General features: G+C 46.2%; 1 protein-coding gene across 3 annotated transcripts in view; it reads left to right on the top strand.

The window, feature by feature from the left end:
- Window positions 1-13,156, top strand: part of IRX5 (iroquois homeobox 5) — a 29,161-nt gene extending 16,005 nt beyond the window's left edge. For 2 of the 3 annotated variants that reach the window (XM_083451906.1, XM_083451904.1), the window contains exon 4: window positions 12,628-13,156. In XM_083451906.1, the coding sequence (XP_083308032.1) occupies window positions 12,628-12,662 (35 nt within the window). In that variant the 3' untranslated portion in view covers window positions 12,663-13,156. Of the gene's footprint in view, window positions 1-5,141; window positions 5,625-12,627 lie in introns of those variants that run through there. The other variant, XM_083451905.1, reaches the window with a different exon arrangement.
- The last annotated feature ends 890 nt before the right edge of the window (window positions 13,157-14,046 follow it).

Raw genomic sequence — 14,046 nt, 5'->3', positions numbered from 1 at the left:
GGAGTTTACTACTCCTACCAGGTAAGTGGCTTGAACAATCCTTTCAGTGGGAGCCAGCAGAGATCTGAGAGAAGGGGGGCGGTGGGGAACGTGCCAGGTAATCTTATGCAGGTTTATTCAGAAGTAAATCCGTCTGGGTTCAACGGGCTTGCTCCAAGGAGGATGCCAGTCCAACCTCGACTCCAGCTGGAACAGTTTTCAGATCTATTACTTGGCCTGAGAGATCCTAAAGGAGGAACCGATGGATAGAAAGATAGACCTGGCTCAGAGAGAATTAAGGAGAGCATTAGCTGCTTGGAGTTGAGCGGACCCCGAAATCTGCTTCATCCGCTGAACCTGCCTGGGCTCGTTGATTGGAAGGTGCTGAAATTAAAAGCGTCCACTTTGAACCCGATCCACAGACAACTCGGCTAATCCAAAGCCCAGGTATTTGGACTCAAACCGGATTCCCCACTCGCCACTTCCCAGAGAATCCCGGGAACATTGTAGTTTCCCAGAGAGTAGATAGGCAACTCTTAGCAGACCACACTTCCCAAGGTTCTTTGTGGGGGCAGCATGTCTCTTAAAGTGGTATATAATTATTCTTTGAGTGTATGGTGTGGATGTGACATACTAATACAAAACGTCTTCTAGACCAGGCTTCCTCAACCTTGGCCCTCCAGATGTTTTGAGACTACAATTCCCATAATCCCTGACCACTGGTCCTGCTAGCTACGGATCTTGGGAGTTGTAGGCCAAAAACATCTGGAGGGCCGAGGTTGAAGAAGCATGTTCTAGATGATTGAAAGAGATATTAAATATCCAATTGCGTCAAAAGAGGGAGATGATTTTAAGAACTTGTGGTAAGACAGCCATGGGCGTAGCCAGGTTTTTTTTTGTAGGGGGCAGAACTTCAGTTTGCTATGTATTTTTATTGATTGGGGGGGCAGCTGTCTCTCCCTGCCCCTCTTGGCTACACCCATGAAGACAGCCAGCCAGAAACGCCCCCCCCCCAACAGGCAACCCAAAGACTTGAGTCGATGCCTATGAAATATATTTCAGCTGGACAAATGAACCGCACCTATTTTTAAAGGCGTTTTCTTTCTTCAAATCCCCGTGTTTGGCAAAAGGAGCCGTTTCCCCGTTGCATGACTCTGGGTGGAAGGACTGTCCTAATGCCTCTCTTGTTAAGTGGTGGTCATTCCAGGTGAACATATCCGGAATAAAATGCTCTGGTCTTTATTAGTGCGGGAACCATTCAGGCTTCTTTCGTGGTTAACTAATTTGGATTATCCTTGCAATCAGCGAGTTTAACCCGCGTTAAGATATCTGTAGCGTGAACGCGCATTAAATACTCTTGCTTCTAGACTGACCTGAGGTAGTTTGGAATTCGCTGAAAGGGGTTCTGACACTGTCTTTATTTGCACTGAAGTCAAACGCTAATGGGGGTGGGGAGATGAGAAATTAAATAATCTGGGACGCAGCTTTCCATCCTCGGAAGTCACTGGGCAACTAAAGTGAGTCCCCTGCCCCCCCCAAAAAAAGTCCCCCTTGGGTTAACGAGGTAGAGTTTCTATCCCACCCGGAGCCTTCTCGGCTGTGAGACGCTTCAAAAACTCGGGAAAGTCCTCTTCTCGCTTGAGACGGGGGCTCCAAACTGAAATCGCTGGGGAGGGAGCAAAGTTTTGTTTGCTTTTAAATAAATTAACAAAACAAGTGGGCGTTGTTGTTAATTGTGGTTTTTGTTGCACAGGCTGCAGCCAGACATTCTTTTGCTTCGAATTAACTAACCGCGAGAGAAACTCCCCCACCCCCCGCGCAGCCTCACTCTCGCCCGTCAAAACCTGGGGTCCCTAGAGCCGAATCGAATTCGGCTCACGACGTGTAAAGCGATAGCCATGACCTCCCCTAACCAACCACTTCTCTCCCCCTCCTCCCCGCTTCTTTTTTTTAACGTGACCTGCTTAGAGTATTAGGCCATCTGGACTTGGCAAGGCGCTAGACCGTCTCACACACAGACCCCTCCGCCTCCCCCACCCCAAACCAGCTGCTTTTCCAAACGACCAATACGTTAATTCTTGACAGCACTGGCAATCCCCCACCGCCACTTTCTAGTTCCTCATCACGATCATTTTGAAAAGGGAGAGGGAGCGTCCCTCTCTCCCCAAACCTTGCAAACAAGTGGCAATTTTGAATTAGTGTGAGCATTAGAGACAATCTGGAAAACCCTCCCCTCTTCGCTCGTGGGGAGGGGAAGATGCCGGTCCGTCCTATCTAGGGACATATATCTCCCCCCAGTAAAAAAAAAAAAAGAGAGAGAGAGAAAGTGAAGTGGATCATTGCAGCCACAGAGGAGAATATGAGAGTCTGGGTTTTTATTGAATCATCAAATCCCCACGAACGGAGCTCTTAATTAATTTTGGGTGCGAGCAATGCAGCCCAGCTGTTTCCTTTGGAGTGGAGTTGTTCGGAGACAGACCCGCAGGAAGAAGGGAAAGTCTGCGGGCAGGCTGCTGCTTCCCCCTCCTCCATTCTCTCCCCCCACCCCGCCCCCCAGCGCCACGAAAGCGTATCCTAGCGTTCGGCCCTCTCCTCACGACCAAAAAAAGAAAAAGCCACTTGTAACTGACAGATGGCTGATTGTAGACTCGCATTCCTGCAGCCTCCTTACCTCTACAAGATGCGGGGAGGGGGAGATTGGTGAAAACCAAAGAACGATCGGTTTGGAAAGAAAGAAAGAAAGAAAGAAAGAAAGAAAGAAAGAAAGAAAGAAAGAAAGAAAGAAAGAAAGAAAGAAAGCTTGTAGCAGTGTAGGGGGACTTCGTATGTTAACCACACATACATTTTCATACAGAGACATATATATGATTAATATGATTTATTTTAACATGCCTCCCCCCGCGCGTCTCTCTCTCTCTCTCTCTCTCTCTCTCTCTCTCTCTCTGTGTGTGTGTGTGTGTGTTGTTAAAATAAGTCACATTAACCAGATAGAATTTCCACTCCTCTCCTGGCCTTAATAATTCTGGGCACCGTGCATATCAAGTAAGTGAAGTGCTATCACAGGTTGATAAAACACAGGTATTTCAGTTGCAGAGTGGTACTTAATCATCTCCCCACGCCCCTCGGGAAAATGAAAGAGATTGAACTGGATCGGGTCCCTGACAAGAAAGCCAGTCTTTCTGATGGGAAAGAAACGGACTTTTAGTGCATTGCTGCTCTTAAGAGAAAGCCTTGGCCTTACTCAGAGAGAAAGAATGGGAGCTGGCCGGGAAAGAGCTGGGTTGTCATTTGTAAAACAACCATCTATAGGGGTCGTAGATTACCAAGAACTGCCATTGAGCTCTTAAGGCTGCAATCTTAAACGCACTCCTTTGCGGGAACCTACAGTAAAAGCGTTCAAAACCTAGAGTTGTGGAACAACTTTCTTTAGACCTAAGCTAAGGCATGGACACAAAAGAAGTCGCAAGTTTCCGCCATCTGCAGGAGGTTACTCTTTTGAGACATTTTGTGTAACATCTTGCCTAGCGAAGATACTTGGAGAACGCGGAAGCTTGCTACAATTTTGTGACTTTTTTATTGGTCTTAATAAGGTTTTGGCCAACCGTGGATTTGGGAGATTTCTTTTGCTACGGATCTATACGGTATTTTTGAGTTCCATATGCTTGCTCTAGCAAGGCGCTCTGGGTTGGTGGACATAGCTAAAAGAAAGCTGTATAGCCCTATCCACAAAGCAGTTGTAGCGATTTACTGAGCCTAAGCGTGTATTTTGATGAGAAAAAGAATATTTAGGACACGATCCAGCCCAAGTTTGTAAAGCAGTTTTAAGTCCCATTGATTAATTCAGCCCATGCTGATTTAAATGTCTTCCTTCTGCAATCAGCGCAGGGAGAACTTTCCTTTAGCTCTCTCTCTCTATTTATAGCGACTTGCAAATGAATCCTGTATAGGTCTCGGGAGTAAATGCCGCTGTATTCAATGGACCTCCCTCCCAAGTTGATGTGTGTTATGTATATAGAGGATTGTAGCTATGGGGTGCTTCAAAACATTCTGCATAGGTGTTCTCCGCAGCCCTTGCGACAACCCTGCGAGGAAGGCCAATCACTGTAAAGGAGAGGCGAGACTGAGAAAATTATAAACTTGCCTAGATGGCACTTCTGTTTTCCAATATAAGCCTGATGCCTCTCTGGCAATATGCTGATAGCTAAAAGAGAAAAGGATCCCTAGAAACGCGATAGCTACCAGGATGCCAAATTAGGGCTCCTTCTCCTTCTGTCGAGCAACTCCTCTTCCTGGTAACATATCAGTGCACGAGATGCTTCGTGACAAATAAGCAGCAGGTCCCTGTCCGCACGGAGCTTACAGTCTATAAGCAGCTGTGGTGAAAAGTGCAGCGAGGGCAGTTTGAGAAATCCAAGTTTGGTTTACTGGGAAGTGAGCCGAAGTCATTCCTCTGGAAACCAGAGGCCACGTTTCCCTATTAAATAAGACCCTCTTGATTGCAGCCTTAGAGTGGAGAACAAACCTAAGGCTGAGATCCTGTGCAAACTTTCCTGGAATTAAGTCCCGTTAAACACACTGGGGCGTACGTCTGAGTAAATAAGGCTAGGGTCCCCCCCCCCATAGTTCAGATCACAGGGTTGCGCTCCTAAGACAAACTTACCCACGTGTCCAAGGGCACGGCATCAAAAATGCCCCCTCCTCTCTTTTGACAGCGCCACAGATAGCCAGCAGAGTAAAATAGGTGGTCAATTATAGCCTTTCCTTAAATAACTCCAGTAGCTAAGCTTTTAAATAAACCAAGAAACCCACATGCCCCTCAGGGCAAACTCTTGGGACAGAAGAATCGGCATATGATGCCTGCAGCTGTTGGGCAACTGGAGGCGGGGCAGAGAGGTTTGAGGGGGGGAGACACACACCGCACCGTGGTGATACAATCTTCACCTCCAGCCAGACACCGTCTATTAATAAGTTTTGCATTTGACAGTCTAACACAGGGTTCTGAAAGAGGCGACACACGGTTCTCCCTCCACCCCAACTCCGTGATTTAAAAGTATTTACAATCGACAAGGTTTCCTTTAAGACTCCTTTAAAATAACAAGCAGCATTTGACTCATCCTTGTGCTTTCGAGCGCCCCAAGATTGTCTCTTTGTTGTTCATGCAGAGAAGCAACAGGAACGCGCGCCTTGAGGGCAGATCCTCCCCATGCTTCTCTGCAACCAGGGACACTGAACACCCCGACCCCAGGCCCTGCAGAGATACCACAGAAATACCCACCCACTCCGCCCGCTAAAGCTGATTGAAAAGAGGAGAGCGCAGAACAAGGCATCATGAAGTGAAACGGCGGAGAGCCCACTTTCTCAATGGTCTATTTTTTTGCTATTTCTTTCTTTCCCTGAATGCATTCCCTTGCCTCGGCACAGAACTGGCAAATTAGACAAGCTAACTAATTCAAGATCAGACAAACAATGTTGGTGATTATTATTATTATTATTATTATTTGTGTGTGTCTAAGAAGTCAAGAGCTAGACCTAAGCAGAGGACCCCCAATTTACTTCAATTTCTGAGAGATTTACCTTCAATGCAAAGTCTACATTGTGGCAATAAGGAGGGTTGTACACTTTGATTAAATACTTTAAAGATCCTCTGTTATTTTGGCTTTTTAAAACAATTTAATTCGACGAATTAACTCATTCCATGTCTAACATGTCCAGCATTGCATCACTGCAACACAATTATTATTGAAGCATGCGCATAGCCAAGGGAGGGGGGCAGGGGGCCGCTGCCCCCCCATACCAGGTAAATAAATAAAAATGCTTAACCTACTGAGGTTCTGCCCCCTAAAAGAAAGCTTTCCCCCCCTAACATGAAACCTGCCCCTCACAACATAAATCCTGGCCACGCCCATGCACTGAGGATTGGTGAAAAGTCCTCTCCCCCAGCATGAACCCACAGTTTAGACAACCAGACGCCTCTGTCTGATTTTAAAGCCCCTGTTAAAAATCGAAGTACTGCCATTTCCCCTGGTTTATATAGGACGGATTGTGAAAGCACCCCCCTCACAGTGACATCACACCTCCCTACGAATGTTTATTCGGAAGTAGGTCTCACCTAGCTCAATAGGACGGGCTCCCGGGTGCCACTCACGCACGCCATATCAACAGAAAACATACAGTATTCCATATGATTAAATCACTTTATCGTAAGCCACCCCAGGAACTTGTTTAATAGTGAAGGGCGTCGTACGCATCCCTAAAATAAAATCACAAAAGCGAGGATGTCATAATATCCTCTCGGTTTCTGTGAAGACAAGCCCCACCCAACTAGAAACCGCAGGCTTCTTACATACACCCAGGCACCAGCTCCGACGACATCAGTCGACCTCGCTTCAAAGCAAGTGCATTTTGAGGAGGTTAAGTATCAGTCTCGGCGCTCCTGGCAGCCCTCCATAAATACTGAGGAAGGGGAAATGGGTGGAAGAATATGGTGGCTTCCTGATTGTACACCTGTTGCTTATTTAAGCTTCGGCTTTTTATTATGATAAAAAAACACATTTTTATTTATTTATATCAAAACTACAATATTTCAATTCCAGCTCCAATATTAGGCAGAGTGAGGCGTCTGCCTCCGGCAGCTGATGTTGAGTGTCATGAAAGGGCAAGCAGTTAGTTAATTCTTTAATTTATTATTGTTGTTTCATTAAAAATATCTTTTTTTTTAACTCCCAAGAAAACGTCGAAAGCCCTGTATGGTTTTCTGCAGGCCTTATTTAAGTTAGTATTGCTTCATTTTCATTGCCAATGAAACGTAGGATCCCCACCCCACCCCTCGCTAGTATTAAGCAGGATGAATTGTATATAAGCTACGCTCACTGAAATGAATGGACCTAAGTTGGTCGTGACCATTATTTTCAATGGGTACGCGCTGAGTATAATTTTGTTGGATATAATGCTCCACACCTTGGAGCGTGGTGTGTGTGCGTGTGTGCGTGCGCGCGCGCGCGCGCACGCTTGGAGAGGGGTCATTTGTTGTTCCGCGTCAGCCCGGCCCTGAATCCACTACCCACTTTCGTGAAAGTAAGCCTCTCTCACCTCCATGGAACTTGAAGCCGAGACTGAAGTGCCTGGCCGCCCTGGCTATGCGGGTTTATCACGCCAACTATTACAGTATTTAAGAACAGGATCGCGCTGCTGCGCTCTTCTTCTTTACTGCTGAGATCCAGCCTGAATCCACGGAAGAAAAAGGGATATACACCCGGTAGATCGTTTCACGCATGGTTCTAACGCCTCCCCCCAACCCCGCCCCCCACATGCCACTCAATATACTCAAACCCTAACTATATTCAATGTGGGTTGAATAAAGGCCCGCAGTTGTCGTTCCTGTGTGCTCACCTACAGTATGGAATGTGGCGACTTTCTGGTTCTGGGACGATGGTCGAAACCTCTTTTTACAGTCTATGGGACCGCAATGGTTCTGAGCAAGGGATCTGAAGAACCTGAACAATGATTAAACTCAAGTTAAGGAAGGGGGAGCCGAGCAGTGCCCTCCACGAACACCCCAAAAGAACGATGCATGTCTTTTTCTGCTGTTTGCAAAGCTGTTCTTGAACTGTGACTAACCCCGATGCTAAAGCGCAGCCCTCCTCTAATAAAAGTGGTACTTGTAACAGAAACGCCTCCCCATTCCAGCCACCCACTTACTCAACTGTTATAATTAGTTTCGTGTTCAAGCTTGTATTCAGAAGCTGGGATCCGGGACTCAGACGTGGGCTGCTAAGGAAGGCATTCTCGGCTGTTGATTTATTCGCTTGCAAAGAGTTTTCATATTTCGTGCCCCATAACACCTCTCCCCCCCAAAAAGAAAACACACCCATTTATAAATATATTTTGCAAACCAAAAACTTTTTTGGGTAGCTCTTTTGTCCCCCAACCGCCCTGAATTTCTTGGTGGATCCACCGAGTAAAAGAGAAGCAGAACCAAGCAGGGTTATTAGCAGTTATGGGGCTATTCCCCCCCCCTTTTTTTTTGGCAAGGGACATTTGTTTGTACAAACACCCTAGCTGCGCCGCCGCCGCCGCCGCCTTTCCCCCACTTCGCTCTGGTCTTGATGGATACAAATTTAAATGTGCACTTATTTAATTGGATCAGGTCCCGTGATAAAATAGATAAACGGCTCCCCGTTTGCCAAGTTATTTCCAGAAGCACGCAGTCATGCGAGGAAGGAAAATTAACCGAGAGAAGAGGAGGCGCACCGTACTTAAGTTACACCTCGGGTCTAGACTGCTGCAGAGAAAGCAGTCCGCTAGCCTATTTTAATCTCTCTCCCCCGTCCCTGTTTATTAGAACAAGCGGATTTCAGAGACAGAGAACCGGGGAACCCCATTTCTAAGGCTGCCATCCTAAACAGAGTAACGAAGTCCGTCTGGCTGAGCACAGCGGGCCTTTCTTCCCAGTAAACCTGCACGTAGAGCGATTTTACTTTCTCTCCCCGAACGTTCCACTTAGACGTTCTGCCGAGCGTTCCATCCGATCCAAATTCTTGGGTTAATCTTCCTTGAATGCCCCATTGGAGGCGCGCGGGGGGGGGGGGGAGAGAGAAATCGCAGAAGCTCTTGAAGCATGCATTGGCTAGCTCCCTACCTAAATACATTTTCTCATAAATCCCCTTTGACATCAGCCGGTGGGACTGTCTAGGAAGCGAAAATGAGCACACTGCAGCTTTATTTCGTAGAGAATTCAAGCTCTGGGCACTTAATGTATACCTTTTTAGAGGTTTCCAACCCCCCTAAAACAGGTAATTAATACTCTCTCTCTCTTTTCTCCCCCTTCCCAGTTTTCTCCCTTTCCGTCTTTTTGCCTTGTTCCTTTCTGTGTTGTACATACTTATGCAGGAAAAGCTAACAGATGGTTATTGATACAAACATGGTTTCTGTTGCTAAAGGCCTCTCCAAAACAAATTTTGCCGGCTGAATGCCAATGTATGCATGTTGGCTGGTGACAGCTGATTAGTACAGTGATTTACGGCCAAGTTTCTTCTATTCCACCCCCCACCCCCCCAAAAGGGATGATACTGTCAAAGGCAGCAATTTAGGGGGGAAAAGATAAGACAGCACACCCCAGAGGCTTTCTGTAAAACCACCCAACAAATCTAAACCTACACTACAAATACCTGAAACACTGGAGCAATCAATTGGTCACAGATTAAATACAGTCTCTATTACGACTTTCCCTGGCAATCCGTTACTTCTGACAATAGCAGCCTCTAGATTTATGTAACTGCCCCTCACCTGTCCACCTGGCTAACAGTGTGTATATTTCAAAGTGCTGCGGCAAAGAGAGATTGGTTGCATTGCCATCCCTTCCTCCTTTGCTGCTGAGCCCCTGGAATGAGATGAAGGCTGCAATTCAGAAAGCACAGATCACTGATGAGTAGTTCCCAGTGATTTCAAGTGGTGGGGGGGGGGGATGGGGGGAGGCAAGGAAGTGGTACAAGCCTAAGTGTGTAGGCCTAGCAAAGAGCCAGAGTGGAAGGGCAAAACATTAGCAGAGCCATCCTGGGACAGAACACTGGCCTATGGATTCCTGGCATTGATCAGCTGGTAGAGACAAGGTGCTTTTTTTCACAGACAGAGCATCTTTTTAAAGAGGACGTAGGAAAAGCTCATCCTCCTGTATTTCTGGTTACATGTGACCTATCCCTCCCAACAGTCATTATGCGGCATGTAAAATTAATTGCAATGAACGTTCTTAAAAGACACTGCTTTGGGGCAATTTAATACTAGGCTAATACAGATCAAGCTTATGCAACCTAGAAACAAACTGTGGTTAGGTACACATTGGCAGCTTGAAACCTTGTGAGGTCTCTCTCTCCCCCCTCCCACCCGTCAGTTTTCAAGTCACATTTTTACATGGCTGATCTCCCATCCCTGCAACATTCCCTCCAAACTCCATTTCAATGCAGCTCTCATCTGCACATGCTCAATGGATGTTTCAGACATGCACACCTCAACTTGCATTTTCAAACTGAATGGTAATGGCTTTGAGGGAACGCACATCCAAAAGTAAGCTTTCTCAAGAAACTGCAAGATTCTTATGGATTGTGGTTAGTGTTGGCAGCTTCAGATATCAGCAGCAGGAGTGCACTGGAGCAGCCCTGCAAACACATAGGATAAAACTGAGGTGTGCCATGCGCATTGCAAATGAACCCGGTTGCAGACTACATGCTAAGGTACATCCACACAGGCTTTACATGTTCAAGCTTTTTATAACCTGCAATCTCCAGTTATGAGAATCAGATAGGAGGCAGTAAGAAAGATCTCTGTCTGAGTTTGTGTACCCACAGCACATCTGAAACACATTTAAAGCATATCGCCCAGTAAAGAATCCTGGGAACTGTAGTTTGTTAAGGGTGCTGATAATTGTAGCTCTGTGAGGGGTAAACTTCAGTTCCCATGATTTTTTTTTGGGGGGGGGGTGCTTTAAATGTATGGTGCTTACCTAGACACAGAAAAAGATCTGAGGCTCTAGAGAGCTACTGTTCTTTACTAAGCTGGATGGACTAATGGCAGCCTGATCTGGAATAAGGTAGCTCTCTGTGTTTCTGTTCCTGGAACTGGTCCTTATTATATATGGTCCAGTGTCATCATTACCACTTGAAATGTCTCTCTCTTCCATCAGTGACGCTCAATAAAAAAATAAAAATGAATTCTCCCATCCCTCCTTAACCCTCAGCCTCCCTTTTCATTTTTACCTCTTTTCTTCACAAATAAAGCTTTCGCTTGGCAATAAAGCCCAATGTCTCTGGTCTTCAGATCATCCTCTTTGGCTCTTTCCAGCCAAAAACCAGCGGCAAAAACTATGTGAAGTCATTGTTTGCAGGAAGGTTCCAAAAGGCCTGATTTATTAGCTTGTCAAGGGGAGCATTGTTGAGGAAGGCAATCAGAAAGCACTTACCTAGCAAAACTAAAATTACTGCCTTTTCACCCGCTAATTTGTATAACTCCCATGGAGGAACTTGGGAAGTGTTTGATGAGGCATAAAATGATGATTAATGAATTTATTGGCCCGTTGCTCATCAAATAGGGGTAGTATATCTTTCCTCTATTGGGCGGTTGGTTCCAGCAGCGATGTGGCTGCAGAGAGCTAGGCCGAAGTGGATCTCATTTCCTGGAGTTTCTCTCCCCCCCCCCCCTTTTAACCTGCCTGACCTGAAGAATACCATGCATGTAACAGAGGCAACGACAGGGAATGGCAGTCCACAAAAGGCCCATTTGATTGGGTGGTAAATGAGAAATGTGAAGACAAGTGGCTGTGGGGAAGGGTGGTCTGCTCAGTTTTCAATCACTTTGACTACTGAAGAAGCGAAGAATGCAGAAACCAGATAAGGTGTGAGAAGCAAGAGGGGAAGGGGGTGGGGTGGGTGGAGAAAAAGAGAGAGGAATGGACAAACCAATTTTAAACTTTCATAAAGGAACCGGCCAAAGTGCTTAATTGTTGCTATAATGAAAGAGGCAAAGGTAGAAATGGAATTCTTTTGGCAAGACCGCCATTTTCACAAAGCAGTCTTCTTAGATGTCACAAAATCCTGGGCACCTCTGCCCTAAATATTGGGTTGATGAGGGCTGGGCCCTAGACGGGAAGGCGCCCTTGGATGAGGCCCTGGCTGCATGCCTCCCCTCTGGGTTCACCCCCCTGGCATGGATCAGTGCCCCTCCCTCCCTCTTCCTCCTTCACTCTTTGACGCAGGCCTGAAGGCAGATGTAACAAAGCACCAAAGGATAGGAGTATGTGACCAAAGTCCTGTTTTCCCAATGAGTATTTCATATCGGCCAACAAGGCTACACTAGGTTGCAGCCCCAACTCTTGCTTTTCGTGTGCTACCTATTCACTTAGCCACACCACACCGCACCCAGTCACTTACTCAATTCACACCATTGCCTGGAAGTAGAGGGAGCAGTGCAGTGGTGCCTGATGTCTGTTGGAACTGGAAGGGCATAAGGCAGGAGGCCAACAGTAGGTGGAGCCAGAGTCAAGACCAGCAGAGCCAACTAATTATAATCTTGTCCTTGTTCTCCTCTCTGTGGAGTTCTGCAAGCACAACACAGAGACTGAGGAGGAGGAAGCTGACAACCAGAGCCACCTTCTGGACTGGTTGTATATAAGAAGAGAGACAGGTGAGGGCTGGATGAGGGCAGACTGAGATTACTGCAGAGCAGTGTCCCATCCCTTCTAGGGAACCAGCCTTCCCTGGGACGGTGAGCAGAAATCGCTGCTCCATTCTTCTTTTTTCTGAAACTGTTTATTCTCTTGTTGAGGAAGAAGGAATCAGGAATGACAGAAGGGAAAAAGAGTTGCAACTCAGGGTGGGGTGAGGTTGGGCACGGTGCTCCCTTTAGGGTTTGGCAGCTACCTGGCAACATTGACCCCTGATGTTGTCCCTGACATAAAGGAGAACAATGGGTTTGGAATCCTACTCCCCAGGGGGAGGAAGTCTCTAAGGATATGGGAGAATGGCTAGAGATGATTGGTAGATCCAATCTTTCTGAGGTCCATTGTCATAACACCTCAGGCGATACTGTCATGGGATGCCCTTTCCATTATCTTCAGGAAACTTTGCTTCATTAATTTGTCAAAGAATGTCCCTTTTTTAGGTGGACACCCAGCTGCACAAGGCACTGAGCACTGAACCAGCAAGTGGTTGGCCGGAATCTCTCACTCCCAAGTCAACTTTTTAAAGGTAGTGTGACCAACCGGAGACAGAGTCAGTCTCCTCTCTTCTCATACACTCCTCTCATACACTGACCTGGAGAAGAAGAAGTGAGCCCTTCTGTGGTTGTAAGTATTTTAATCCTGGCATTGAACCATTGCAAAACTTGGAGGAAGACCTTGGTCTGTCAAGTTGACATGTCTGAAAGTTTTGAAAGGTCTTCATTCCAGTACAGCAAAAAATGCTGACAATAAACTCCAAGATGATGCTTGCAAAACAAAAGCAAGAAAACACACACACACACCACCCTCCTCCTTTGACTAGATGAATCAGCCGCCCACCTTATGCTGAAGACTAGAAAACCTCCAGAAACCTCTGGCAAGAATCGGTGGTGAATTCAGGAGTGTATAGCCGAACAGAGACGCTCACCATAAACCATATGCTTTAAAAGTACAATAAAATATATAACCTTTTGAGTTGGTCTGTGCTTTCTCTTTGGTTTTGGAATATTACATACATACTATTAAAATTAAATTGCCTGCATCAGTTATCAAGAGGCTTTTTTGCATTTGCAGTACTGGCTGAAACAATGATGAGGAACCCTCCAGATGTTGTTGTACTCCAGCTCCTATCAGCCTCAGCCAGCATGGCCAGCGTTCATGGATGATGGGTGATAGTCCAGCAAGATCTGGAGGACCACAGACTCTCCATCCTGGGGCTAAAACAACGTAATGTGTTTTACTGACACATTGATATGAGTCCTTATCAATTTGTGGTAATCATAAATCACTCTTGTTTTGGGCTGCCTTAACCAACACATTTCCTTCAGCCCACATTTAGTGGTCAAATCCTTGAGTTAGTAGCATATGTTCCTTAAGAATTTGCCCTGCTTCTCATGAGGTTGTCAATCCATGGGGCCTACCACTTCAGACTGTAACAATATTATCCACATAGAAAACCAGAGAATGTTTTAGATCAAGTGTGGCAAAACTTTTGGCCCTCCAGATGTTGCTGAACTACAACTCCCATCACCTGTGGTTATTGGCGATGCTTGTTGAGGCTGATGGGTCTTGTAGCAACACTTGGAGGGCCAAAGGTCACTCTCATCTGTTTCACATCTGTTTCAGACCACCCTTTATTTGGTTCCAGGAGATTTCCTCCATTTCACCAGGACATTGTTCCACATCACGTCTACATGTGTTATGCTCAGAACAAACAGGCAAAGATTGTTTATAGGCTGTATATTCATCTGCATTGTGTATATGCATCAGACATGCATTTTCCAGCCACAAACATTACATACAATCTGAATAAGATCTGCAGACTAACTGAAGCAACTGATGAAATAAAAGAAGAATTTAGG

This window comes from Podarcis tiliguerta (genome assembly GCF_965153285.1).
Source record: "Podarcis tiliguerta genome assembly, chromosome: 8".
Taxonomy (NCBI): Eukaryota; Metazoa; Chordata; class Lepidosauria; order Squamata; family Lacertidae; genus Podarcis; species Podarcis tiliguerta.
The sequence above is the reverse complement of the archived record's forward strand: the minus strand, read 5'-3'. Positions and strand labels throughout refer to the sequence as shown.